A 27178-nucleotide genomic window follows, 5' to 3' on the forward strand; every position below is an offset into this window, starting at 1 on the left:
TGCTGACACGCACACTATGGCCTCCTCCCCAAAGTGGGGGTGCTGACGCACACACTGTGGGAGTCCTGCCGCCTCCTCCTCAAAGTGGGGATGCTGACATACACGCCATGGCCTCCTCCCCAAAGTGGGGGTGCTGACATGCACACTGTGGGAGTCTTGCCACCTCCTCCCTAAAGTGGGGGTGCTGACGCGCACACTGTGGGAGTCTTGCCGCCTCCTCCCCAAAGTTGGAGTACTGGGAGAGGATTCTGGGAAGATGGCAGAGTAGGTTAGAAAACTTTGAGCTCCAGATTTCCTCCACACAAAAAAGACAGAACATCACTCAGAGTGAACCTCGAGCAGCAGAAACAAACGGGGAGTCCAGGTAAAGTAGTTGTCCCTCCCCCCCCCCCAAGATATTTGATAAGACCCCAGGAAAGACTTGATCTTCAGGGCAGAGGTTTGGCCTGAGTGACATGGAATCAACCAGTGGCAAGCGTTGGGGGGCAGCTGAGCTTTAGGAACTTTCACCTCATGAACAGCGTCTGGGTGGGATGGCCAAGTAGGAGAAGATTGAAGGACCAAGCACAGCTGTGCTGACCGGGCACACGCCGGGTGAGCACTCTAGCAGAGGGGCGGGGACCCTGCTGGCTGTGGGCACTCACAGGAGAGCAGAGTGCCTGGTTTCAGTTCCAGGGCAGAGAGGACAGCTGTAGTTTGCAGCCACTGGAGGGGCCACAGGGAGCAGGAGCAGGACAGCGTGGCCAGGGGCCCTAGCCGTGGCTTAAGGGTAGAGAGGAGCGCTCAAGGTTGGGCCCTTGGACAGAGCTTTGAATATAATAGTAAGAACATATAGCAGACCTAAGGCCAGGGGCATCATTCCTTGGGACTAGAACTTGATTATAATAATAGCTGCTGAAAACAAAATAAAACAAAAATAAAAATGAGTAAGCAAAGGAGAGAGAACCTAGCCACAGATAGCTACTATGGGGATAGAGAAGATCTGGGTTCATATTCAGAGGGAAATACTGGAGCTAAAAAAGCCGCTCCTTTTTCAGTGATAAACATCAAATGGTCCCAAGCCCATAAAGAGTTCTTGGAAAAACTTTAAAAATCAAGTAAGAGAGATTGAGGAAAAATTATAGAGAAAAAGAAGAACAATCCAAGAAAATCAAGAAAATTATGGAAAGAAAGTCAGCCAACTGGAAACAGAATCAAAAACTTGAAGAAAATAATTCCTTGAAAACTAGAATTGGGCAAGGGAAGCTAATGATATAAGACACCAAGAAATAATAGAGCAAAATCAAAGGAATGAAAAAATAGAAGAGAATGTGAAACATCTTATCAGAAAAACAACTAGAGAACAGATTGAGGAGAAATAATATAAGAATAGTTGGACTACCTGAAAATTACGATTTAAAAAAAAGGATCTTGATACAATATTACAAGGAATTGTCAAGGAAAATTACCCTGAAGTTCTGGAACAAGAAGGCAAAACAGAAATAGAAAATATCCACTGATCACCTGAAAGAGATCCCAGGAGGAAAACTTACAGGAATACATAGCCAAGTTTCAAAACTCCCAGGTTAAGGAGAAAATATTGCGAGCAACAAGAAAAAAATATATAAATATCATGGAGCTGCGATAAGGATTACACAAGACCTAGCAGCTAATACATTGAAAGACTGTAGGTCTTCACAGAGCAGAAGAACTGGGTTATGACCAAGGGTAACTTACCCTGCAAAGTTAAGTGTAATACTGAATGGGGGAAAAAAAAAAGACAGTTAACAAAATGGAAGACTTTCAGATATTTATGACAAAAACAGCAGAACTTAATGGAAAATTTGACAAATGAGAAATTTGACAGGAGAAATAAAAGGTAAACATTAAAGACCAAGTATAAGGGACCAATGAGGCCAAATTGTTTACTACTTATATGTGAAGATGTTGTCGGGACTCTTAAAGACTGTCATTATTTGGGTAGTTTGAAAGAAAGGCCTAGGCTGAGCTGTATTTGATGGAGTGACACTAAAGAAAATAAAACTGTGTAAGGGAGAAAAATGAGTAAGATCTCACGAGTGAGGCACGAAAAGAAGAACTGATACCAGGGAAGCAAGTGGAGGGGAGGGCGGGTACTCCCATCTGAAATGGATTAAAGGGGGAACGGCATATGTCTGAAGTCAGGAGGACCTGAGTTCAAATCCGACCTCAGACCAAACACTTGACACATACTAGCTGTGTGACCTTGGGCAAGTCACTTAACCCCAATTGCCTCACCAAAAAAAAAAAAGAAAGAAAAAAAAGAAAACAAACCCAGAGAGAAACAGTCCCTGCCCTCAAGGAGCTTACAGTCTATCCATGATGGGCCAAGGTACCATCCCCAAAGTCCCACAGCAGAAAGGTCTTCTAAATGTACAAAAGGGCAGGGGAGAGGAAAAGAGAAAGGCTTTTAGAGGGATGGGTAACTAGTGAGGTAGGAGTAAATTTGAGGAGGAATGAGATAAATAGGGTGAGAAGGATAGTGTGGAAAAAATAGGGAGGAGGGAAATACACAGCAAGTAATTATAGCCTCAAATGTGAATGGTATGAATTTACCCACAAAATGGAAACGAAGAGCAGGTTAAAAATCTGAATTCAACAGTATGTTGTTTCAGGAAACATAAAAATGAAAGATACATGCAAAGATAAAGGGCTGGAGTAGAAGTTATATAAAAAAAAACAGAAGCAGTAATCACAATCTCAGACAAAGTTAAAGCTAAAATGTATTTAATTAAAAGAGAAAAAAATAGGGAAACTACACCCTAAGTGTCAGCAATGTTATTCAATATTGTTTTAGACCATTTAAAATATCTTGACAGTATGAGAGGATACTTCCCAAAATAGACACAGGAACTGCATGAACATATAGCACTTTTTATGCAAATAAAGTGAGATTTAAATAGTTGGAGTAATATTTATTTTTCATGGGTAGGTAAAGCCAATATAATTAAAAAATGACAATTTTACCTAACTATTCAATGTCATCCCAATTAAATTACTATAAAGTCATTTTCCCAAGTTAGGAAAAATAATAACAAAGTTCATTTGGAAGAACAAAAGGTCAGGAATGTCAAAGAAACCATGGAAAAAAGATGTAAAGGAAGGAGATTGAGCAGTATCAGACCTTAAACTATATTCTAAGGCAAGCATTGTTGAAGTGAAAAATGGATAATTTTGATTATTTTAAATTAAAGCTTTCCAGTATAAATAAAACCAGTGTAGCCAAGAATAGAAGGAATGCAGAAAACTGGGGGAGAACTTTCATAGACAGTCTCTCAGATAGGGTGTGACTGGTTTGGAATATTGCTGTGGTATAGGAAGCGATGAGCTGGGTGATTTAGAAAAAAGTGAAAGACGTGGACCTCTGAGGGAAGCTGCTCTCCGCCTTCAGAGAAACAGATGGTAGGAAGAAATAAGCATAGTTCAGTCTCACAGATTGTGTGTGAGTGTGTGTAGATGTAGCCTCCTTTGGGGTGGGGGGGTGGGGTGGAGAAAAAAACGAAGTCAAAAGTGCACAGCAGAGAACAAAACCAAACATACAAGAAAGCATAAAAAAGCTGGGCAGCACTGAAAACAGGAAGTATTTAGTTTGTGGGTTTTCTTGAAATGGAAATTTATCGTTTTATTTTGAATCCTGTCTTACCTTCTGCCGTGTACAAGGAAATGTTCTCCTTTTTTTCTCATTTTATATTTAAAAATGAATAAAAATTTTTTTAAAATATGAAATGAGGGTGCTGACGCACACACCAGAGGGGTCTCGCCGCCTCCTCCCTAAAGTTGGGGTACTGACATGCCCACTATAGGGGCTTGGCCACCTCCCTAAAGTGGGGGTGCTGACGCACACAGAGGGGGTAAGGTCTGCGCAGCGCAGTGTGACCACCGCCGTTACTATTGCCAGCCCGATGCCCTGCCTCCAGGCCTCTGCTTCTCTCCACCTCCTGGAAGATGCTCTTCCCGGCCTCCTTCCCCTCTCTGCCCAGCTCTCCTCTTTCCCACGGCGTCCCATCTGCTCTGGTTGTCACTCACGGACCTCCTTAGATGCCTGGTGTCTCCTCTGCCAGACTGAACTCCTCAAGGGCAGCACCTGCTTTGGCCTGTCTCTGCATCCCCAGCTCTTTGCATGGGGCGCAACCAGGGGAAGCAGTTCCTAAATGTTTGTTGATCGGCTAATTGATGGTACTCTCCACCACTGCATGCATGTTGATGCTGATGGTGTGGAGTCGCATTTTATGGGATGTTCACAGATGAAAACTAAAATGGTTTTCAGAAATAGCACAAACAAATTTTAATTCTCTGTCTCCGAAAATCCTTAGTCCGTGGACTCCTTGAGGGCAGGGCCCGTCTTTTGCCACTTTTTGTGTCCCTGGCACACAGTGGGTGCTTAATCCATGTTGATCGATTGACGGACTGAAAAGGCACGATCGCCAAGACCGAGGCAGCGCGTCCCAAGTCATCTCCTGCGCCCTCTTTCTGCCCCAGAACAAGCATGTCCTGGAGTCGGTGCACCTCTTTTTGTGACTCGGCCTGTCTTTGTCTTTCAGCCAGTGTGTGTGTGGTGAAGGTGGAAGGCACCCCTTATCTCTGCAGAACAGACGAAGTGGGAGAAGTGTGTGTCCACTCTGGAGCCACTGGGGCTGCCTACTACGGCCTGGTCGGGATCACCAGGAATGTGTTCGAGGTGTGTCCGAAGGCCCCGCCGGGCCTCTCTTGTTCGCCCTTCAGGGGGCTGGGGGGTGTGCGGCAGCCTTCCCCTGGGTCTCTCCTCACGCTGCTCCATCCTTGGCACGGCTGCCAGAATCTTCCCCAGGCCTGGGCCTGCTCAGAGCCTCTGTGGGGCCTAAAGAGCAGCCCTAGCCAGGCTGAGAGGTCCACGCTGCCCAAGCCATCACTCCCATTCTTTCCCTTTGCAAACCCTGCCTTCTGGGTGGTCTGTGCTCCTCTCCATGCCCTGAGCCCAAAGCCTTCCAGGCTCAGCTCCTGTATCACCTTCTCCAGGAAGCCTCCCCTGACTGCCCTCCTCCCTCTTTGTACCCACAGTGCTGGGCATGTGGTGTCGGTTCACAAATTTGGCAAAGTTTCCATTAGCCCTGGATAGATGTGGTTAAAGCTCGTTACACACTAACAGTGTGAGAGAGGCGAGGTCGTGGGCCCTCAGAGCCCTGTGGGGATGTGAACTGTTTCTGCCCTTTAATTATGGTGGAATCCACTGGGCAAACAGCAGTGAGCAGGGCTGGCAGATGGGCCGAGGAAGTAAGAGAATGGGAAAGGCAAAATGTCTGTGGGGTCCCCTCCTCCCTGGCGGGGGGCTGGTATGCCACGTTGGTGTGAGCCCAGAAATGTAAGAGTGGAGGGGTCCTCGGTGCCTCTGGCCTCCTCCTTCCTCAGAGCTTCTGTCTGCCCACCCGGTCAGCTTTCTGTTGAGGGCAGGGGTAGTCTGGGGTCCAGGGAAGCCTCCCATTTGACTGTAAAGGAGTAGGTTAGCAAAATTCAGCTCCCTTCCACCCTCTCTCTCTTTCCCTCCGTCCTTTTCCCTTTCCCTCCTTCTTTTCTTCTCCCTTTCCTGGTGCTCCCTTTCCCTCTCCTCTCAAACCAAACCTGATTGGCATCCTGAGTTTAGTTTTGGAGGAAACTGGGATCTGTGTGTGCAGAGAGATTTTGAAAATCATTCCTCAGGGCGTCGGCTAGGTAGGTTGCGCAGTGGTTAGAGCACCGGCCCTGGAGTCAGGAGGACCTGAGTTCAAATCTGGCCTCAAACACATAACATTTACTAGCTGTGTGACCCTGGGCAAGTCACTTAACCCCATTGCCTAGCCAAAAACAAAAAACAAAACAAAAAAATCATTCCTCAGGATTGACTTAGCCAGTGTTTGTTGAGTAAAATGGTCTCTTTCGTGTGAGCTTTATTCCTTATATCAATGAAAATTTGATGGAAATTATGTTTGGAGTGCTCCATCCATTCAAAGGGAAGATTGTGGGTGCAGAAATTACTTTTTTTAATTTTTTAGTCAAACTCTGTAGACTTGGAACCCTTGCTGTGATTACACAGCAAACAACTACCACCTGCAGAAAAAACTTACCACCTGCAGGACAGTCGTTTGGTCACTCAAACCTTAAAATCATCTCACTGAGTGTTTTTTCACTTGTTTGTATTTATTTTTCTAATTAATTTATTTACTTTTAGTTCACTGAGTATTTTTGCAGATGGGAATGCCATGCTAGTGTAACAGGGGTGGGTGGAGTGTGCCAGGAGACCAGTTCGGTGCCCCTGGTGAGGAGGGGCAGGGCCCTCCAGCTCCTGACTTGGCTCCAGCTATGGGGCATCCCCATCTGGGGCTGCTTCACAAACACGTCTTCTGGAAATTCACAGACAGCAGAGGGGTGCCCGCCCCCAGAGACCTCCTGGGTTCTCTGCCTGCTCTTTGAGTTGACATGAGCTTCAGGAAATGCCTGGGAGGCATAGGTCCGGCCTAGGTCCGATGCAGCCCAGCCTGCTCTTCCTCTCTCGGCTCAGGTCTTTGAGCCTGGGGTCGTGTCCAGCATTCCTAGCACGGGCAGGACTGGCCTGGCCAGGGAGAAGCATGGCCTGATTTCCTTTTCTTGCTTCTCCATCAGACGATTCCGGTCACGGCAGGAGGCGTGCCCGTTTCTGACCAGCCTTTTACACGGACAGGATTGCTGGGCTTTATCGGGCCAGTAAGTGTCCTGAGGGATAGAAAACACACCCAGAGCCACTCTTGTTAGCGGCAAGGATCCATTCTCTTTATTAAATATATAACATGTGTGCACATGTGTATGCATATTCCTACACGCATTCCCCCTTCCTGCCCCACTGCTGCCCATTGTGAGCCACTGGCTGCAGCTGCCCTTGGCTGGCAAAGTTGCACGGCTTTGCACGTGCCCGCCCTGAAGATTTTGTTCTGTCCAAGAGCACCTGACCCCTGACCCCAGCCACCCCCTCTCCGGCGCCAACCTGGTCTGCCCTTTCTTCCTGCTGCTCACCAGGTGCTGGCCTTTCACTGGCCGTTGTCACATCAGAGCATTTCAGATGGCCTGGTTCTGCATTCCTTGGTCTGCCTCTGCCTCTCTCCCTCAGCGCCTGGCCCCTGGCCTTGGAGGATCGCCCCTCCTTCCCATCGGTGACTCCTCTTTCTGTCTTTTGTGTTGAGGACCAGCTGGTGTTTGTCGTGGGCAAGCTGGACGGGCTGATGGTGGTCGGCCTTCGCAGGCACAACGCAGACGACGTAGTGGCCACCGCGTTGGCGGTAGAACCGATGAAGTTCGTCTACAGAGGAAGGTGCTGACCCAGGCCAGGGCCTGATCCCCCGTTACAGGGATTCTGTCTGAGATCCGGGGGGGCGCCCGCGCTGGGAAGGCTCCGGGCGGCTTTCCCTCTAGCTTGTCGCATGTGACCTTTGCCCAAGGTGAGGTGCCTCTCTCTAGTGGTTAGGAAACTGAGAACACAGGGCACCTCTCTCTGAGTGAAGTTGAAAGCAGAAACAATATGAGTGTATCTGGGATTTGCCAATGACGGCTCCCTCGTTTTCACCAGTAGCAGCTGTGATAATAGCTAGCATTCCTGCAGCACCTAATACGTGCCAGGCACTGTGCTGAGCATGCTACAAATACCAGCTCATCTGATCCTCACAACAATCCTGCGAGGTTGGTGCTGTTGTCATCCCCATTTTACAGCTAAGGAAACTGAGGCAAACAGCGTCAAAATGACTTGCCTGGGGTCACAGTAAATGTCTGCGGCTGGATTTGAACTCAGGACTTCTTGCTTCCTGGCCTAGTGCTGTATTCACCCAACCAACTAGCTGCCTGTTTCAGTGCGCATTTATTAATTAAGTACTTACCATGTGCCAGGCACTATACTAGGTATACAACGACAGAAATGCAACAGTCCCTGCCCCCAGGTGCTTCCGTTCCACTAGCATGTTCCATGTATATGTATATACAAAATAAGCATGAGATCATTATTTGGAGGAAGTTAGGAGCAGCTAAGGTGAGGGCCCGGGGGAAATCATATCCAAAAAGGCCTCATTGGGGAGGGGTCATGTGAGCTGAGCTTGGAAAGCAACTAGAGATTCTGAGATGCAGAGGGGAGGAGGGAGGGCACTTCTGGCATAGGGAACAGCCAGTGCAAAGGCCTGGAGGCAGAAGATGTGGAGTGTTGTGTGTGAGGAACAGCAAGAAAGCCCATTTGTCTGGAACACAGTGTTTGGGTAGAAATACTGACTCTGGAGGGTTTTGTGTTTGACAGATAGACAGTAGGGAGCCCCTGATTTCAAGTAGGGGAGTGAAAGTGTGACAGCCAAGCGAGTCTGTGTGAGGGTCTCCACCAGGGCCGGGCCATCGGAGGCAGAGACAGTGGGAAGGGTCCAGAAAGCAGGTGGGCTGTGGGGACCAGGATCAGCAGAGCAGCGACATGGAAGGCTCTGATCCAGCCTGTTGGTCTGGTGATGGTCCAACTCCGAGGGGAAGGGATGATTCCCCTGACTCAGTTCTACCAAGAAAAGAGCAGGTCCCACTCGGAAGGGAAAGGCAGCCCCGCACTAGGGCACGGGCACATCTGGGAAGGAGCCGGGGGCCCGTCCCCTGGCCCGACCCTGCTCCTGCCCTTTGTTGCAGAATAGCCGTGTTCTCAGTGACCGTCTTGCACGATGACCGCATAGTGCTGGTGGCCGAGCAGCGTCCAGACGCGTCGGAGGAGGACAGTTTTCAGTGGATGAGCCGGGTGCTGCAGGTGAGCCCCCTTTGGCTCGGCGGGCCGAGGAGCTGGGGGACGCGTCCCTCGGCCACTCTGGGCCTCGGCTTCCTCAGCCGAAAAGGAGGAGGTTGGGCTAGGTGGCCTCCTAGGTGCCTTCCAGGACCCTGGCGGATGGCAGCTCCGCCACATACCCTGTATGGGCATTGCGGCCCTGGACACAGTCCTGAGCCTGGCTGGGACTTGGCAAGATGAGGGGGTTAGACGAGTGAAGTGGATTTCAGGTGGCACGTTGGTGCTCCCCACCACTTCGCCAGAAAATGCAGGGCCTGGGGCTGGCAGCAAGCCCGCCGGGACACCCTGGGCCTCGACCTGAAGTCTCTGGCTTTTGAGGTTCTGTCCAGTACGCGCATGATAAGCCACAGGGATAGAAAGAACTACGTTCTTTGGGGGGCCTTGCAGCGTGCTACGAGAGAAAGAGGAAGGCTTGGAATAGGTGGGGGCAGCACCAACAGTGAAGGATCCAGAAGGACCTCCTGGAGGACGATCCTTGGAGGGCGTTGGAGAGAGGAGGAAGGGCACACCTGGCAGGGAGCCCAGGCGGGGTAAAGCCACAGTGACTGGACACAGAAGGTCATTGCCTAGCTTTTCCAGACTTAAAATGTCACTTTCTCATCGTCATCGTTGGGTCAGGTGCTGGGGGGCTTTTGAAACAAGCGTCGTACCCATGAGCTCCTTACTTTAATGAAACAAGGGGGTGTCCAGAAGTTATAGGTCTGGGATGGATGAGGAGTCACGAGGGCATTGTGGACCCCAGACCAGGAGGTGGAGAGACACCATTCCCTTTTCCAGCACAAGGTTGTGGGGCTGCAGGCAAATCGAGAAGCCCTGATACACGTAAGGGGTGGAAGAGAAATTCACTCCCCTTTTGGGAGGACATGAGTCGGAGCAAGATTTGGGGTTGGATTTTTAAAAAATTTTAAATCAATTTATTTTGCTTTATCAACAATCACTTCCATAGGCTTTTGAGTTTTAAATTTTTTCCCCCTCCCTCCCTCCCTCCCCACTTCCCTCCCTAAGACGGCATGCAATCTGATATAGGCTATACATATACATTCCTATTAAACATATTTTCACGTTAGTGATGTTATAAGGAAGAATTAGAACCAATAGGAAAAACCACCAGAAAGAGGAAACAAAACACAACAGAAGAAAAAAAATAGCAAATAGCATGCTTCGATCTGCATTCAAACTCCACAGTTCTTTTTTTGGATGTGGATGGCATATTCCATCATGAGGCCTCTGGAGATGTCTTAGATCCTTGTGTTGCTGAGAAGGGCTAAGTCTATCAAAGTTAGTTATCTCACAGCGTGGCTGTCACTGTGTACGACGTCCTCCTGGTTCTGGTCACTTCACTCAGCATCAGTTCATTTAAGTCTTTCCAGGTTTTTCTGAAGTCTGCCTGCTCATCATTTCTTATGGCACAATAGTATTCAATTACATTCATGTCCCATGACCTTTCCCCAATTGATGGGCATCCTCTCAATTTCCAATTCTTTGCCATTGGGGTTAGTTTTTTAACAGATTAGAGGAGTGAGGTGAGGCTATCCTGGTATCTCAGCACGTGGATACCTGGTGGAATTGATGGAGAAAAAGCCGCTCCTTTTAATCCACATGTAGGCAGCATCATTAATGCTTTACAGAAGTGAAGATAATGCACATGCGTATGCATCTGTGTGTTAGCAAATATTCCCTGAGTTCCTGCTCAGAAGCACCTCAGATGTTCACGTCCTTTCTTAGTGATCGTCTTTGAAAAGGGCCTGGGTTGTGCCCAGTGGACCCTAGTGATGTCGCTGAGCACCAGCCCCGCCCTGACCTGTAGAGTGGCAGCAGTGAGCCTCTGCACCTGGGCCGGCTGCTCCTTTCTAGCAGCTTACAGGGCATTCTCTTCCTGAGGGATGTGTCCGTGAATGTCCGGTCTGTGTTCTTTCCTTTAAGGCAATAGACAGTATCCATCAGGTTGGCGTGTACTGTCTCGCCCTGGTCCCTGCCAACACGCTGCCCAAAGCTCCACTCGGGGGAATCCACATCTCTGAAACCAAGCAGCGCTTCCTGGAGGGCGCTCTGCACCCCTGCAATGTCCTCATGTGCCCTCACACGTGTGTCACCAACCTTCCCAAGCCCCGCCAGAAGCAGCCAGGTCAGTGACTCAGGACGTGGAAGGATGCTCTCTGTGCTCACGGGGGTTTGCTTCTGGTACTGGTCCTTGGGCTTAGTAAGCCTGGCATTAGGAGAAGGGAGTGGGAAAGCCTGATTTTACATCCTTTGGTGACGTGGTGATTTTGGATGCACCAGAATGAGGACTGGGGTGCAATGAGTGGCACTTGGAAGTGGGGGAGGGCTAGGCAAAGCGGCTTCATCTGTGAAATGAAGGGGTGCTTCTAGGCGCCCTTCCCACTCTACCTGCTGGGAGCTGCCATCTGCCTTTGTGAGAATCTCTCTAGAAGGTCTGGAGGTCAAGTGTGGTGATTTGAACCAGCTGTGCAAATCAGATTGTAAAAGCTGTGCGTCCTCGCACTATCCTTCAGCCACGTCCAGTGTTTCTCAGCAGTGAGAAGAGGCTTGAAAGAAGCCATGCTGCTTAAGACCCTTGGACTGGCCGTGAGTCAGGAGGCGTCCCAGAGCAACTAGGCTACCTCGCCAGGGGCTTTGGGCCATTTTCCCACAGATTCCCCTAGGATTTTAGGCACCCAAACCAAAGTCTTACTTAAAAAAAATTTTTTTTTTAGTTTTTTTCAATTCAATAATGTTTTCTCTCCCTCCTACCCCTCCTTGGGACGAAAAAGAAAGAAAACCAGAAGCCATCTAACAAATACGCATAGTCCAACAGAACAAATCCCCCCATTGGCTGGGTCCCCAAAACACCTGTCTTGTTCTGCCCGTGAGGTCCCTGGCTCTGTCTTGTTGGCATCGAGTTGATCCGAGGTTTTACATCTTCCGGAGTTTGTCTTTCCGTCACTGTTATGGGATAAATGGCTTTCCTGGTTCTGCCCAGCTCCTCTCGGCAGCTCCTGTGAGGCTGCCCAGGTTTCACTGAAACCATCCCTTTGGTCATTCTTCCAGCTCCACCCACTGTTCGGCCAGCAGGAAGAGCTGCTGCCAGTGCTTCAGCCCCTGTGGGTCCTTCTCGTCCTTTTGGATATCTTTGAGGGGGCGGGGGTACAGCCAGAGACCTTCTGAGCATTGGTCCGGCCGTGACGCACCCGTGGCCTGTTCTCCCCTTGCCTCGGGCTGAACAGCCCCCACCACGTGATACCTCTGCAGGGCCCCAGGTTCTGTCAGAGCCCCTCTTGTTCCTGGGACTCACGTCATGTCCCTGCATCCACAGGGAGCAGTGTGGCCCGGGCAGCAGAGCCCTGGACGCCTTCCCTCCCTGCCCTGCCGATGTGGGGCAGGGTCACTCACTGACAGTGACCGGCACTCCCAGCCGGTGCCTTTACACTCCTTAGTGGCCTCTCCTTCATTCTAAGGAGCTTCTCTCGGGGTCTTCATCTTTCTCTTTAAACTGCAGAAGTCGGGCCTGCCTCCATGATTGTTGGGAACCTCGTTGCCGGGAAGAGAATCGCACAGGCCTCGGGGCGAGACGTCACGCAGCTGGAGGACAACGACCAGGCAAGAAAGGTGGCCTAGTGCAGCCGTGGGCCCTGCCTGGGGTGGTCCCTCTTGTCCGTGGGGCGTCCAGGCAGGCCTGACCTCTCCTTCTCTCCTGATCAGTTTTTGTATCTGGCGGATGTGTTGCAGTGGCGGGCCCAGACCACCCCAGACCACCCTCTGTTCCTGCTGCTGAATGCCAAGGTGAGCGGGCTGGAGGTGTGCAAGCGATTGGGGAATGTCTGTGCCTCATTCCCAGGGCCACGTCCTAACTGCTGGCTAGTTGAGTGAAGAAATGAGCCTTCCGGGGTCTTCTCAGGTTCCTGCTTAGTCAGGGGAAGTACTTTTTTTTTTGGCTAGGCAGTGGGATTAAGTGTCTTGCCCAGGGTCACACAGCTAGTAAGTGTCTGAGGCCAGATTTGAGCTCAGGTCCTCCTGACTCCAGGGCCAGTGCTCTATCCACTGGACCACCTAGCTGCCCCAGGGGGAGCACTCTTGTCAAGAGCGGGGTCCCCCCAGCTCTCCCACACCTTCTGCTCAAGGAGGAAGCTGGTTGAGAGGCAGGGATTACTGTCGCCCAGTGCCTGCTCGTTGATAGTGTCCAGCGGGTCGGAGAGTTCCGCTCAGCCCGAGGCGCTAGTGAGCTGTGGGCTCCAGTTCCTATTCTGGAGGGGATGCTGCAGGAAGACCATTTCAGGCCATAACTGCCAAGGTCCAGACGAGCAGTATGACCCTACTGACATGAGGGTGGGTGTGTTGGCCATTGTGGGTGGAGAGGTCAGAGCCGGGGTCCTGGCTGGCAGGGAGCCTGGTACAGGTGACCCAGAAGGGGTGGAGGTGAGCCAGGCCTGAGTGGAGAGGAGCTCTCACTCAGGGAGGTCCTGCAGCCCCAGGCAGAGGATGTTAGATTTGATGAGAGGAGATACGCAGCAAAGTGAGGTGGGGTCCAGGGAGTGTGCTGAGAGGTTGTTCTGGTCATGCTGAGCTGGAAAAATCATTCAGACAGTCGATTGTAGACTAGGCCTGGGAAGAGGAATGTGAAGACCGTTTTAGCAATCCGTGCCTGACTGGGGCCTGGGTCAGCAGGGACTTTGCCAGGCCTGAAGGTGGTGCATGTTTGCAAGAGAGATCAGGCTCTCTGGCACACTGGCTCAAAGGAAACCCCCCAAGAGTGGGAGAACAGATGTGCACAGAGGGACAGAGACGTGCAAGGGGGTAGGGGCCCAGATATTGGTGTTTGGAGCCGGCCTTCGGCCCCACCAGGCCCTTGCCCTCTGTCACTGGGACAAGTCAAGGTCGACCACTTCTCAGGGAGTAGGGGAAGTGAATTCATGCACACGCCACGAAAAGAGCCACAAGTCCCCGGCTCTCTCGTTAGGGGGACTAACTCTGTCACTTGGAGCTACGCGGCTCTGGCCGTAGCCTTCTTCCAGGTGGTAGCCCTTTGGATTCTGCAAGCGAGCGTCTGCTCCCTAGCAACTAGAAGCCCTTCCCCATCCTGACGGCCCGCTCCAGATCCTCGCCGTGGCTCCCAGGCCCCAACACTGTCCTCCAGGGAGCCTTTGACCAGAGCAGCGGGCCTTTCTCTCTCTTGGCCGCTGTGTCACACCGTCGGCTCAGGCCGAGCTGACAGCCCAGCAGAGCCACCGGATGCTGGACAGACGAGGTGCCGTCCAGTCCCACTGCCCCATCTCCCCCCGTGAGACTGGTTTTGTAAAACCACATCGGAGCCTTCACAGCACTCTCCATCTAGACTGTGGCGTCCTGCACGTCAGCTATCATTCTCAGCCTTGTTTTACCAGCGTCCCTGACGAGTGCCAGCCAGCTCTCGGGCCTGTAATCAGGTTATTGTTGAAGACGGTAAATAAGTAGCCCAGGGCCAAGCCCAGAGGCCAGAGCCCTTCCTCCAAAGGGACGCCCTGGGGTCCTCGGCCAGCGGAAGGCTCAGCTGCACGTTCCCTTTTCTTCCCTGTTCTGAGGCCTCTCCAGCCCCAGAACCAGCCCCAGCTCTCCAGTATTTGTGGGGTCACTGACAGTGGCTCCCCTTGCACTGCTCATTCTGTGCGCCTGGGGGCTTCAGAGGTCATTTTTCTTGGCAGAAAAGAGAAGTGGAACGAGGGTTCGGGGGGCCTGCTGCCCCTCTTTCCGCTCACTGTCTTTCGGTCTTTGCCCTTCTTTGGTGCTCGTTCCCCACATTCAGCTAGATGGATGGACGGGCAGACCAGCCAGCTCTTCGTTGCTCTCTTTGGCCGCTGCTCAGCCGCCGGGTGCCTGGCGCTGTTCTTGGGCGTCCGTGTGCTTGTCTGACGTCCTTTTAACCGGAGCCTGGGGCCTCGTGCGGCCTTTTTTCAATGCACGTGGGTCACTTCACACGGCTTCCCCTTTGCCTTTCCATGGGAAGTGTTTCTTTTTGTCTTCAGAATTTCCTGCTTGGGCTTCCCGCCAGGCCCCCAGAGTTCACTTCCCAGGGAGCACTGCACCCTGCCTGCCTTTCCTCTGAACCCTTTGAAGTCTGGGTGCGATCGTCTCCCTTCTCCTCTGCCACAAACTCTGACGGTGCAGCGGTCCCTTTGCCTTGAGGCTCCCACTGTTTTCCCTCCTGCCCCCAGGGCCTCCCATGCCTCCCTCTTGGTGCAAAGAAAGGATGGAACTGTCATTGATTAAGCCACCCGTGGCCCAGCGTGGCTTAGCTGACTCGTTAGTGGGGCTCCCGTCCCGAGCCTGGGAGACCCCAAACCCGGGCCTTTGAGAGGCCTGCTTGGCAGGTTATCTGCATCTTCAGGATTTTTGCTTGGGTGCATGTTAACCATAGTGGCATTCTGTGTAAATCCCCTCAGGGAGATTTCTCTGTTGAGAAGATAACGCATTTCTTCCCGCCCTTTTCTTGGCAAGGCTGTGGGGTTCAACTGGGGTAAATGTCAGTGCACTGGCCTTGTACCGTCAGGCAGTAACGACCCAGTGCTTTTGCTCTTGGTGGCGCCTGTTCCTTTGCCCACTTTAAGCACCTTTAGTGGAATGACTTTTTCTTAGTTGATTTACACCAGTTTGAGGTTGACCTGTGACCTTCCTGAGCTGCCAGGAATGGCGGACTCTGCTGGAAATCTCATGACAAGGGGGGGAGGTGTTTGAGACCACCTGTATTTCTGGTTTTTTTGTTTTTGTTTTTTTTTTGCTAGGCAATAGGGGTAAGTGACTTGCCCAGGGTCACACAGCTAGTGAGTGTTAGGTGTCTGAGGCTGGATTTGAACTCAGGTCCTCTTGACTCCAGGGCTGGTGCTCTATCCACTGTTCTACCTACTGCCCCTTTCTGTAATTCAGCCTAATTCTGTTTTGACAGTTGGAATTTGCTGGTGTTGAAGACAAAATGTGACGCCGAGGTCTTTCTTGGGTCTTTTTTGTTCTTTTTAAACTAAAGAGACGGGGTGCTAGTGGCAATGCCCCACTCCTTCACTGTGTTGTTCCTCTTCAGGGCACCGTCACCAGCGCTGCCACCTGTGTCCAGCTGCACAAGAGGGCTGAGAGAATAGCGGCTGCCCTGAGTGAGAGGGGCCGGCTGAACGTTGGTGACCACGTGGCTTTGGTCTACCCTCCAGGTAGGCGGCGGGAGGAGCCCCGCTCTCCTGCACACCCAGAGTCGAGACTCCGCCATTCAGCAGGGCAGGAGGTCCTCAGGCCGAAAACTATCCTTCAGAATAGGCCGCCGGGGCTCCTAACTCGTGCCCTACAATGGCGGAAGAGATGAGTGGAACAGAAAACAACCCAAAAGGTTTTGTAGGCCTCCTGCAGAAACTGAAGCTGGGGCAAGGGTCCTCATCTAACAAATGCGCTCAGCAGGCCTGGTCAGCAGTATTGCATGACGTGGTCTCCCACCATGTGCATGTGTGTACGAATGAATGAAGCATGTCTTAAGCGCTTACTGCATGCCGCGCACTGTGCAAGATGCTGGGGATAGGGAGAGAAAAGTCAGATAGTCCTGACTGTCTGGGAGCTCCCACTTTAGTAGAGGACAGGACACAAGGGAAGGTTTCAGCTGCAGTTTAGAGAGAAAGGTCCCCTGTCCTCAGGGGCAGGGGCAAAGCAGGTGCCTGGGTCTCTCCTTCATGCCGTTTCCACTAATAAAATGACACCCATTCCTGATGCTGATTGAACCACTGAGCAAGGCCCCGGACTCTGGTAACAAGGACTTTCCTTTCTGGGTCTTTAATTGCTACAGCCATAGCCCGTGCAGGGGCTGGCCAGCAGTCCCCAGGAGCTGCCTCCCAGAGGCAGCTGAGGGCCCTGGGCTGGAAGCCCTGCTCTTCCCAAGGCCCTTGGGGGCCTGTGGGCCCAGAGTCCTGGGCTGTCCGCGGTGGGATCTGAGAGGAGCGGGCGGTCACGGTGGTGCTGGTGGATGAACTGGTCTGCACACACTGCTTCCTGTCTCTCCCTCGGGGGGCTTTGTGGCTTCAGCCAGGAGTTGAATGCTCTGTCCTTTTCCTTAGGGAGAAGGAGAGCAGGGTTGGGTATTGAGCAGCTTACAGGGGAGGAGAGAGATTGCCTTTTCCCTGCTCTGCCTCCGCCAGTGTCAGGGCCTCAGTAAGTTTCATTTGAGTGAGAAATATTTTTTTAAAAAATATATTAAAAAAGATAGAAGGAAATGGAATATTTATCTGTTACGGTAGAAACAAACAAACAGAAGGAATGATTAGGGACAGTAAATGTGCCCATTTTTAGATGCATCTAATTTTTTTATTGCAATGAAATTTTTAAAAAAAGATTGGTGGAAAATATGGCACGTAAACTAAGGGAGAAAAACCCTTGACACTGAAATATGTAAGAAAACATTAAAACAGGCCCCGAGCGCCATCCAGTCTCTGATGGATGAATGTTCGAGAAGCACGGCTTCAGTTTGAGAAGGGGATTGGGTGCGTCCTTTGTGCCAGGCACTGTGCTGGACTCTAGGGTTACTGAGGCAGACAGTAAACCCTCAGGGCGCTTACACTCCTCTAGTGAGTCCAAGCACACAGGTGAGTACCTAAGTAAGAAGTAACGTCAGAAAGGAAAGGCCCTGTCCCTTTCCTCCACCACGTGGAGAGCACTAGTGAGCGATGGGCCCAGGGGATCAGGGATCGGAAGGAAGCTGGTGGCTCTGCACGTGGAGCCTGGGCCACTGAGCTTCCCAGAGGTGCAGGCCTGCCCAGGTCAAGGCGAGTAGGGGTGGGTAGCCTGATTAGTAGGATGTGAAGGGCAGGGATGTGGAATAGGATGAAGTCAAGAGGGGACTAGACTGTGGGAATCTTTAAGCGCTGCCATTCAGTGAACCCTTGAGAAAATGCCCCAGGTCTCTGGCCAGCTCAGGGCTGCCGGTTCCCACCCACCCAGTGAATGGAAATCCCCAAGAGCTCACGGCACGTGGTTGATGGGGTCTGGGAGGAACGAGCTGGAAAGTGGCCCCGTTATCGAGGGCGTGGGCCCTCTGACTCGTTGGTGGGGAACGCGCCCTAGGTCTGTCACATTAAAAATGGAATTCTGGCTACCTGAAGAGCTTCGTATTCACGCTCTTTGTAATTGGAAAGACCCGGGAGCCGGCTGAAATACACGCAGAGGGATATGGTGAGAGAAATGGCTGCCTGCCTTGTCACGGCCCAGACTTCTCATGGGAGGGCCCCGGAGAATGGCCATTCTCAGCATGGAAGAGGAGGAGGACCCCGGGTGCCCTTTATGGCCAAGCGCCAAAGAGCAGAGTGCCCCCCCTCCCCCCCAGGAGGCAGAGATGGAGACAGCCTACTGTGCATCGGAGTTGGTGTTCTAAACAGTAATAGGCATAAAATAACTTCCCTTTTAAAGCAGCCCCAGCGATGGGCATGGCCAGATTGGCGGCTCCCTCCCTCCCCGTCCCTCCGGACACCGAGGGGACTGCTGGCCTCCGCGGCCCTAGCAGGGAATTCACTTCGTTCCTGTACACAGCGACGGAGAGCCTCTCACAGTGTGGGATGAGTAGGGGTCTTCCCCTTGCCGACCTCAGGAGGATTTGCCTTGTGCTTTCTTGGGCACGGCTGGCTATCCCTAGACACTGTCCCTAGTCATAACCAAAGGAATGTGGGTCTTGGAGCGCATCGCTTTCTCTGATTGTGCCCTGGATGGTGGTGTGTGGATCGTTTCTTTCTTCTGGCGGTAGGGGGGTCTGAGCCATCTCTTTAAGGCGCTGTCCCTCACGGGCACGGTTGGTTCCCAGGTGTGGACCTCATTGCCACCTTCTATGGCTGTCTGTACGCTGGCTGTGTTCCCATCACGGTGCGCCCTCCTCATCCCCAGAATCTCGCCACCACTCTGCCCACTGTCAAGATGATTGTCGAAGTAAGTTTGTAAAAGTTTTGGTGGCTCCAGCAGGTGGAAAGTGCTCCTGTGGTCCCGTGTCCCTCCGTGAGCTGGCCCGGCTGGGGCGGGTCCGGGGGAGAGCAGGCTTTCTTCGGCTCTGGGTGGGCGGTGGGAGCCAAGGGAGCGCCTCTCCTGGATCTAGAACAATCTCCTCTGCCCAGGTCAGCAAGTCCACGTGTATTCTGACAACCCAAGCAATAATGAAGCTGCTGAAGTCCAAGGAAGCGGGCGCTGCCGTGGACGTGAAGACGTGGCCGGCCATCTTAGACACAGGTGCTGACGTGTGCGAGGTGAACGGCTGTGAGGGAGCACGTAGGGGCGGTGGGGCAGTTAGGGAGGTGCGTGGAGTGGCCGTGTGGTCGGCAGTCAGTCTGGCGCCCTTGCCGGGCCAGATGCCGCCAGGCCGAGCAGCCTCTTTGGTGGGCTCCGTGAGTCACTTCGTCCAAGGGCTATCCTTGGTAGATCTGAGGAGGCCAGCCCGGGGAGGACCGCTGCCAATGAACTCCGAGTCCTCGTATGGAAGCAGCGGGGGTAGCGGGTGAGGAATAATAGAATCTGCCAGGGACTCAGTGGGGCCTCTGCCACATCCTGCTGCGTCGCCCTGGGCAGAGACCTCCCAACTTGTAGGACGTACCATGGGCGCAGCAGCGACCCATCCCTCCAAGGTCCTTACTGTACCCTCTCGCTCATCCGTCAGGGCCGGGCCCTGGAACTGCCACCATGGCGGTCTGGTTGGGGTCCCCATTGGTTTATATTTTTTTGGCAAGGCAATCAGGGTTAAGTGACTTGCCCAGGGTCGCACAGCTAGTAAGTGTTACGTGTCTGAGGTCAGATTTGAACTCGGGTCCTCCTGAATCCAGGGCCAGTGCTCTGTCTACTGAGCCACCTAGCCGCCCCTTCCCCATTGGTTTAATGAGTCAGAGCTGGTGAGCCTCCGGCTAGACTGGCTCTTATCACCTGAACTCAATCACTCAGCATGGAGGAGGGAAAACCCTAAATGCCCCAGCCTCTCCCTGCTGCCCCAGGATTCCCCAAGGCCAGGCCCCCAGGGATTTTTGAGCAGATACCTTAGCAGCGTCCTTCCTTCCTTTCCCTCGAGAACACCTTGGCCTTTGTATGGCTCTGCCCCTTGCCGGCCTGGCTGCTCCATGGTCTTGCTAAGGGGCTCAGTGGCAGTGGGACCCACCCACCTGAAGCGTTCCTGGGACCCAGGGGGCCCGTCTGTGGTTGATCATGAGGCCATCAGCTACGCCCACTCCCTGCTCCACCACTCACGGGGCCGCCTTTTCTCCTGCAACAGATGACCTCCCAAAGAAGAGGGTAGCGAGTGTTTTTCGGCCTCCCTCCCCCGACATGCTGGCGTACTTAGACTTCAGCGTTTCCACCACGGGCATATTAGCAGGAGTCAAGGTAGGCCTCGGCGCTGCTGCTCCTGGTTTCATCCTTTGAGGGTGACAGCGGCTGAGAGGCGGGAAGACCCGAGTGCGAGTCTTGCCTGCCTCTGAAGCCTTCTGGCCGGGTGGCCCTGGGCAGGCCCCTCGGGGCACCTCAGCCTCTAAAGGACCCATGAGCCCTGCAAAGTCGTGCTTGCTGTCTGCCTTGGAGAGGGCACTCCCCGTATGGATGGACTCAGAGGTCTGCCCTTGCACCCCCAGCGCACCTGTTACTTTTAAAACTCTTTAGTAGTATTATAACGACAAAGGGCACTTCTCTGGGCCAGAACAAAACCAAGGAAGAGGCTGGTCACAGCAGCCCTGTGCCTCTGGGTGCCCCGTTTGCCCCAGCACTCTTCTTCTTCTCTAGCTGACCCTTCCAGGCCACCCTGGCATCCCGGTGGGGTGGCGGGAGGCGGGGAGCAGGATCCCTGTCCGGAGACGCCACTTTGTCCCCCTCTTCCAGATGTCGCATGCGGCCACAAGTGCCTTATGCCGGTCGATCAAGCTTCAGTGTGAGCTGTACCCGTCCCGGCAGATCGCCGTCTGCCTGGACCCCTACTGCGGCCTGGGCTTCGCCCTCTGGTGCTTGTGCAGGTGCGCGGGCCCCGCCCTCAGGCTGCCCACCACGGAGGGCCAGGGAGGGAGGCAGGGCGGGCCCGGTCTGGCCCTGGACCCGACCGGCGCTCCCTGCCTTGTTTCTCCCAGTGTCTATTCAGGACACCAGTCCCTCCTGGTCCCTCCACTCGAACTTGAAAACAACGTGTCCTTGTGGCTGTCGGCCGTGAGCCAGTACCGCGTCCGTGTCACTTTCTGCTCTTACTCTGTCATGGAGATGTGCACCAAAGGGCTGGGGACACAAACAGATCTCCTCAGGGTGAGTGACCCCGGCCCCTCGGGGACCCCGAGGCCAGGAGGGGGCGCCTTCGGGCAAGCCCTGAGCCTGGCAAGGGGGCAGGGACTGCGGCTCCCTCCCTCCCTCCCCGGGCCTGCCTGGGCTCTTTTCTCCCTCCGTCCACCTTTGGCTAAAATGGCAGAGGAGGCAGCTTTTTGTGCTCCCCCCCTCCAGCAAACCCAGGGGGCCATTCCTTTCTGGTCCACTGAGAACGCCTTCTTCCTCTCCACCCTGGGGTCCCTCTGAGTCCCACCCTGCCTGTCCTTAATGGCTGCTGGAGCTGAAGGTCAGCCCTCCATAGTTCCACGTGGACGGATTGGGATTCATCGGTTCTTGGTCTGTGCCCCTTCATTAGCACTCATGAGAAGATGAGAAAAGGGTACCTTCGTTCCTTCATCCGATGTCTAGACCTCCCGGGAGTGTAGACATCTCTGCTCCGGCGTTTCCTGCAACTCTGCCACAGCCGCCGTTTGCCCCTCTGCGTCATTGGTGGGCCGAGGCCCTTGCTCCGCCATCACGCCCTCACACGTGAGGGTACGGCGTGGTCTTGGCTGCTCAATGCTGCTGCCCTGTGCTGCGGGGGCCTTGTGTGTCAGTGACAAGGAAACGCCGTCTGTGTGGTCAGCCGGTGGGCGAGCATCAATCGCTCAGGGGCCCGCTGTCACTTTCCTCAGTTTCCACTTTATGTAAGCGATGTGACGCAAGAAGGGAGGCAGCCCCAGAGTCAGAGAGAGTCAGCGCACGGTGATGAAGCACCTTCTGAGTGCTGGGGATGCACGAAAGGCATCAGCCAGCCCCCGTCTCGCCAAGTAGCACGCTTGTCAGATGGACAGACACAGGAAGTGGGGAGGGCCCGAGAACGGGGCCCGTCCGCCCAGCAGAGAAGGCTGAGTTTTGGTGGGTCCACCTCAAGTCCTGCACGTGCTAAGACCCAGACTTCACAAGGGCAGGGTGCCAGCACAGGCTGGACAGTAGACCGTGTCACCGAGCCTTGGTGGTCCTGGGGACGGCCCTGGGCTGCTCTGGCTGCGAGAAGACGGGCATGCTCTGTGCGTCCCTGACCCAGAGTAGCCACATCTACCCCTGGAATGGGCACGTTAGTTCTGGAGGCCGTGTCTTTTGGAAGGACTTCATCATGCTGGAGCACACGCCACCATACTGAGAAAGCTGGGCCCCAGGCCCGGGAAGGCTGTTGGCAGGAATGGGCATGCCTAGCCCAGAGAAGAGGAGACATGGTGGGGACGGGATGTGAGGACTGAGGAAACAGTTTGGAAGCACTCTCACGACATTGGGACTAAATCCCACACATGCCCAACTTGGGCACAGTTCTGACAGACCCACGCAAAGGGGCGGCTGCTTTCCACCGTGACTTCTGACCTCCGAGGAGGTGGTAAGCAAAGAAATAAATAAAGGTTCCTTTGAGGTTGTGGTCAGTCTCATGCAGAGTCCAAACAAAGTAAGGATGTCCTATCTTGTACGAGCCTGAAATTCAGCTGGAGAGGAGTGGAATGGTATTGTAGTGTGCTGGTTCTGCAGACCCAAGCCGCACTCTTCTCCCTCTGGGTGGCTGCCAGACCGCGCAGTCGGAAGGAAGAATGACCATGGAGGAGGTGACCCAGAGTGTCCCCCTGCTCTCTGCCGGCCCAGCATGAGAGGCGGGCAGCCCGTCAGGCAGGGAGAGGGAGTGAGGACATCGACAACCCCGGCAGTCAGAGAGCCAAGAGGCCAGGCTGGAGCCTGGAGCAGCTGTGACCTTCGTCAGCTCCCGGGACGCCCCACACGGGGGACTCGCTCGTCACTGCAAGTGCCGCGGTATTATGGACTTTTCCACCCACGTTGACAGTCGCGTTTCTGAGTTTTGTTAAGGGCAGCGACAAGCTGTTTCTGTCAGAGAAAATGTCCTTTGTGGCTTCTGTCGCTTACGTTGTGCACTGTTATGGATTGACGCACACCGTCAGGTGCTGCGGTTGTGTTTTCAGGCCTTCCAGGCCGTCGTCCCTGCCCTAAGGGAGCACAGACGTGTCTTAGCCAGGCTGCCTGGATACCCGGGGGGAGTGGTCCTTCAGGGTTCTCTCCTTGACCCAGGCCCTAGAGCCGAGTCATGGCCATGGTGGAGGATTCCTCACCCTGCCCGCTTTCCCATTCCCAAACAGGCAAAAAGCGTGAACCTGTCCTGCGTGCGCACGTGTATGGTGGTTGCAGAAGAGAGACCACGGATCGCATTAACACAGTCCTTCTCCAAACTCTTCAAAGACCTGGGTCTCTCTGCCCGGGCCGTGAGCACCACATTCGGATGCAGAGTAAATGTAGCCATTTGCTTACAGGTGAGATGAGCTCCTGCTCTGGGCCCAGAAACACTCAGGCGGGCACTGGGGTCCCAGGTAAATGGCCCCGACTGAGAGTCTGAAGCCTCTCTGGGCCCTTTCCCTAGCTCTGGTACCCACTAACCGTGTGATCAACTAGCTGCTGGCCTCTACAGGCCCCGGGCTTTTCTGTAAAATGGGAGGAGGGTGTTGGGGGGGTGCTAAAGGGCTTGAGGGTCCCTTCTGCCATGAGAAGTCCACGATTCCTTAGTTACAATGTAAAATGAAATGTTAGTGTCTCAGAATAACTCCTGAACAGTGGATACGCCCTTTTCTCGTCTGGTTTGCAAGTCAACTTGGTCTTCAAGGCCTCGTCCTCATTCTACTCCCTCAGTCTTCTTCCTTCCCTCCTGCTCTTGAATACTGTGTGAACCCCTAATTTATGAACCCCAGTCGTTTGGGCAGCGTTTATGTCAGCAGCTTACCAAGACTTCCTTGGAACAGAAACTCTGTCTGAGGCCCCTTTTCTGTTGACTTAATGGGGTTCTGGGTGGCAGCCTGTGGAGAGGCCCAGGCTGCTTAGAACCTGCCGCTCAGATCTTGTGAGTAAAAGGCACGCGCACTTTTCAGACAGCTGACGAGCAAAGAAAGTGGACGGTCACTGGGGAGGGGCCACGGACGCAGTGCCACTGTCGGAAGTCTTTCCAAGTCTGTGTCCCCTCTCCTGTTTCTTTGAGGCGGCCACGAATGAGCCGGCTGCCGGCCTTCGTCCCCACCTCCTGTTTTTGTCTTGGCTGGTCGTCCTGGGAGTTGGCATGGGCTGCCCTGTGCTTTCAGAACCATCGTAACGGGACATTCCTTTCTTTTCTTCAAGACGCAATGATGTGTTTTGTTCTATCTGACCGTGTGTCTCCTGTTCCTTGTCACCTTTCTGTCTCTTCCTTTCGGCTGTTTCTCCTCTGTCCCTCTCCCTTTGCTGACCTCTGCTCCTTCTGCTTGGGGCCCCTCTGTCAGCCCAACAGGCTGGGAAAGCTGGCTGAGCAGGTATAGTGGCGTGTGTGCATGTGCTGCGGTCTTCCCACCCCATCCTCGTAGGCCCCCCAGCCCAGGCCGTGGTTCCTTTGGTCGTCTGCTCCGACGACTCCTTGTGGCGGCTTCTGGAGAGAAGCTGCTGTTGTGTCGGGAGGGGGAGTTGTCCTCATGTTCCAGATTCGTTAAATCCTCATGTTATGTGGGCTTCACTGTCGGGAATGAGGGGTGGGGGAGGCTGCTGGACTCGGCAAGACCCCGTCTGGCAAAGTGGAGTGGACTCCTGTCTCAGAATGCATTCTTAGCTCGAAATATTGAAGAAAAGTAGAAAAAGAACGCTGACGCTTCATTTTGCAAATTCTCTAGGAAACCTCTCATTATCATCCTTCATAGAATTAGTTTAGCAGATGGGGGAGAGTCTGGAAATTCCATCGGCCCGTTCCCCGGTCTCGGGCGCCCAGTCCCTTCGCTGCCTCCTGGGGTGTTTTTGCTCTAGTCAGCCCGCCTAGATAAGAGGAAGCTCGTAGGCCTTGAAGCTGCCCGGGGCCAGGCCCTGTGGGCTGGCCAGAAGTGGGCCTGGAGCAGCCGGGGTGGCCGCTCCCTTCTGCACGTCCAACAGCGTAGTTGTAGATGGCCTTGTTGTTGGCTGAATAAAAATACGGCTTCTTAGGAGCCTAGGTTCCTGAGCGTTCTCTTTCCTTTCCCACCAGGGCACCGCCGGCCCCGACCCCACCACGGTGTACGTCGACATGCGGGCACTGCGCCATGACAGGTAGGCCCCTCCTCCTTCCTCCCCTGGGGAGCCAGAGTTCTGGCCCTTTGGGCCACGTGGGCACAAAGTCTGTGTGGACGTGATGGGAATGTGTCCTGGATGATGTCTGCCAGCAGCCTGTCATGGGTAAGGACCTTTCCATGTGCTGCGTCTGCAGACTGGAAGCTGCGTCCCTGGGCGTGGTGGGTAAATATTTTACATAAGCACAGAGAGAGGCCCACCAGGCACTGCAGGCTGAGTCTGCCCCTCCACCTGTGGAGTGCCCTCACACAGTGGCCATGTGGGCACAGAACCCCAGGTGTTCTTAGCTCCAAGCCCAGGGCTCTATCTCCTCCCCGGCGGAAGTTTGCAGACTTCCGTGCATTCACGGGCGGCACTGTGGGCCAGGGGGGCTCAGGCGGGGGCTCCTTTCATGGCAGTGCATGTGGTGAAGCTTCCCATGGCCGTGTCACAGGGACGTTGAGCTGCCGAGGGCAGAGAACTGGGTCTCGGTTTTCATGCCACTCTCCTGCTGCCTGCTTCTCCTCAGTCCGATTAACAGAAGCCTCATCTGTGCCCCGCAGGCGGTCCAGGGAGCCCCCAAGCTGCCCTGGATTCTGTATTCTCGTTGGACTTGTTCTCTCTTAGTCATCCCATTAGCTCCCACAGACTGAGCCGTGACCGGGACGCGGGCGCCTCCCAAATCTCGCCCTCGTCTCTGTCCTGGGCCCCGCATCCACATCTGCAGCTGCCAGTGTGGACCGACGGCTCTGGCTGGGTGTGCTGGAGACACCTTACGCTCGCGTGCCCGCAGCAGATTCTGTGTCTGTCGCCCTGACGCTCATCCCTGTCCAACTCACCGCCCGGCGCCTGCCCAGCACCCTGCCTCTGGACTTCCACCGGGCCTGTTGACCACCTGGGAGCCCTCTGTGACTTCACATCCGTTGCCTCTCATCCTCTCTCCGTGCTCAGCCGGGTGCAAAGTCTTGAATACTCTGTAGTGACTTTGCCGTCCCTTCCTTCTCTGCCCTCACCTCACGTCCCCGCGAGGCTCCCGTTCTGAGAGAAGCCTTCTCGGCTCCTCCTCCCATCTCGTGCCTCCCCCCCGTCGTGGCCCTGACCTGGCCTGTCTCTACCTGCCCCCCTCCCCTGCCCCCCAGACTAGGAGCTCTGCAGGCCGGGGCTGACCTTTGCTTTCTGTCCCCACGCGTAGCCCAGGGCCTGGCACACAGCAGGTGCTCAGTCAGTGCTAGGTGACCAACTGACTGACCTGGGTGATTGCCGCGGCTTTCCGGTGTCCGATCTCTCCCCATCTAATCCATGGCCCCCGCGGCCTCTCAGACGGCCAGATTGTTATTCCTGACCTCGTCCCTGCCAGCTCGCCGCCTTTCACGCTTTCGTTATTCTGGCCTCCTGGCTGTGCTACCCAGTGGCTCTGCACCTTCCCGCTTGGCAGCCCTGAATCCTCCAGTGCTTGGCCCAAGGACCTGGCCTTTCCTGAGGCTCCCTGGGCCCTGGCCCCTCCTGCCTCCGTCCCCGTATCACTCCGCATGCTCTCTGTACCTTTGGGACTTCCTTGCTGGGACTCAGACAAAGGGGATGACCTGGACAGACCCAGAGTGGGGACAGAGCTAGACGGAGGGATCGAGAGCCTAGGGCTGGGGGCCAGCGGTCAGGGGGATGGGAACTCGTGAGGGCACGAGTAGGAGGGGCTCCTTTCTCGCTGTCCCCCTTGCTGTATTACTGGCTCCCCTCCTTGGGGGGTCAGCTGTTTCTGGGGTGATTTGTTTTTGCCACTTTTAGTGCCTGCGTCATCAATGAGAACATGCCTGTACCCGTCAGGTACCTCTTCGTTGCCCATCAGCCCATCCAAGGCTGGGATGCTTTGGCACAGGCCTCACCCGAAAGGTGTTGGTTGTGTCGAGGCTGCCTGGGGTCCTTGGAAGGGCAACATGCCTTCTCCAGTGCTTTCCGTATTTCGGCCCAACTCCCTCATCCCGTACGGAATCTGGAGATTTCTTTGTGTCCAGAAAAGCT

General features: G+C 54.0%; 1 protein-coding gene across 6 annotated transcripts in view; it reads left to right on the top strand.

Moving 5' to 3' along the window:
- The window catches only part of DIP2A (disco interacting protein 2 homolog A), a 123849-nt gene that overhangs the window by 89565 nt on the left and 7106 nt on the right, over nt 1-27178 (top strand). For 3 of the 6 annotated variants that reach the window (XR_003568690.1, XM_027857405.1, XM_027857403.1), the window contains 15 exons: nt 4560-4696; nt 6631-6711; nt 7185-7312; nt 8647-8761; nt 10721-10922; nt 12294-12403; nt 12497-12577; nt 15843-15966; nt 18588-18709; nt 18892-19003; nt 20031-20140; nt 20630-20760; nt 20872-21040; nt 23212-23382; nt 25101-25162. Coding sequence is in view for 5 of the 6 variants with exons in the window: in XM_027857405.1 (XP_027713206.1) it covers nt 4560-4696; nt 6631-6711; nt 7185-7312; nt 8647-8761; nt 10721-10922; nt 12294-12403; nt 12497-12577; nt 15843-15966; nt 18588-18709; nt 18892-19003; nt 20031-20140; nt 20630-20760; nt 20872-21040; nt 23212-23382; nt 25101-25162 (1855 nt within the window). In the remaining variant the exon portion in view is untranslated. Of the gene's footprint in view, nt 1-4559; nt 4697-6630; nt 6712-7184; nt 7313-8646; nt 8762-10720; nt 10923-12293; nt 12404-12496; nt 12578-15842; nt 15967-18587; nt 18710-18891; nt 19021-20030; nt 20141-20629; nt 20761-20871; nt 21041-23211; nt 23383-25100; nt 25163-27178 lie in introns of those variants that run through there. The other 3 variants (XM_027857404.1, XM_027857406.1, XM_027857407.1) reach the window with 3 other exon arrangements.

The sequence above is a fragment of the Vombatus ursinus genome, unplaced genomic scaffold (genome assembly GCF_900497805.2).
Source record: "Vombatus ursinus unplaced genomic scaffold, bare-nosed wombat genome assembly UNPS02012147.1, whole genome shotgun sequence".
Classification (NCBI taxonomy): domain Eukaryota; kingdom Metazoa; phylum Chordata; class Mammalia; order Diprotodontia; family Vombatidae; genus Vombatus; species Vombatus ursinus.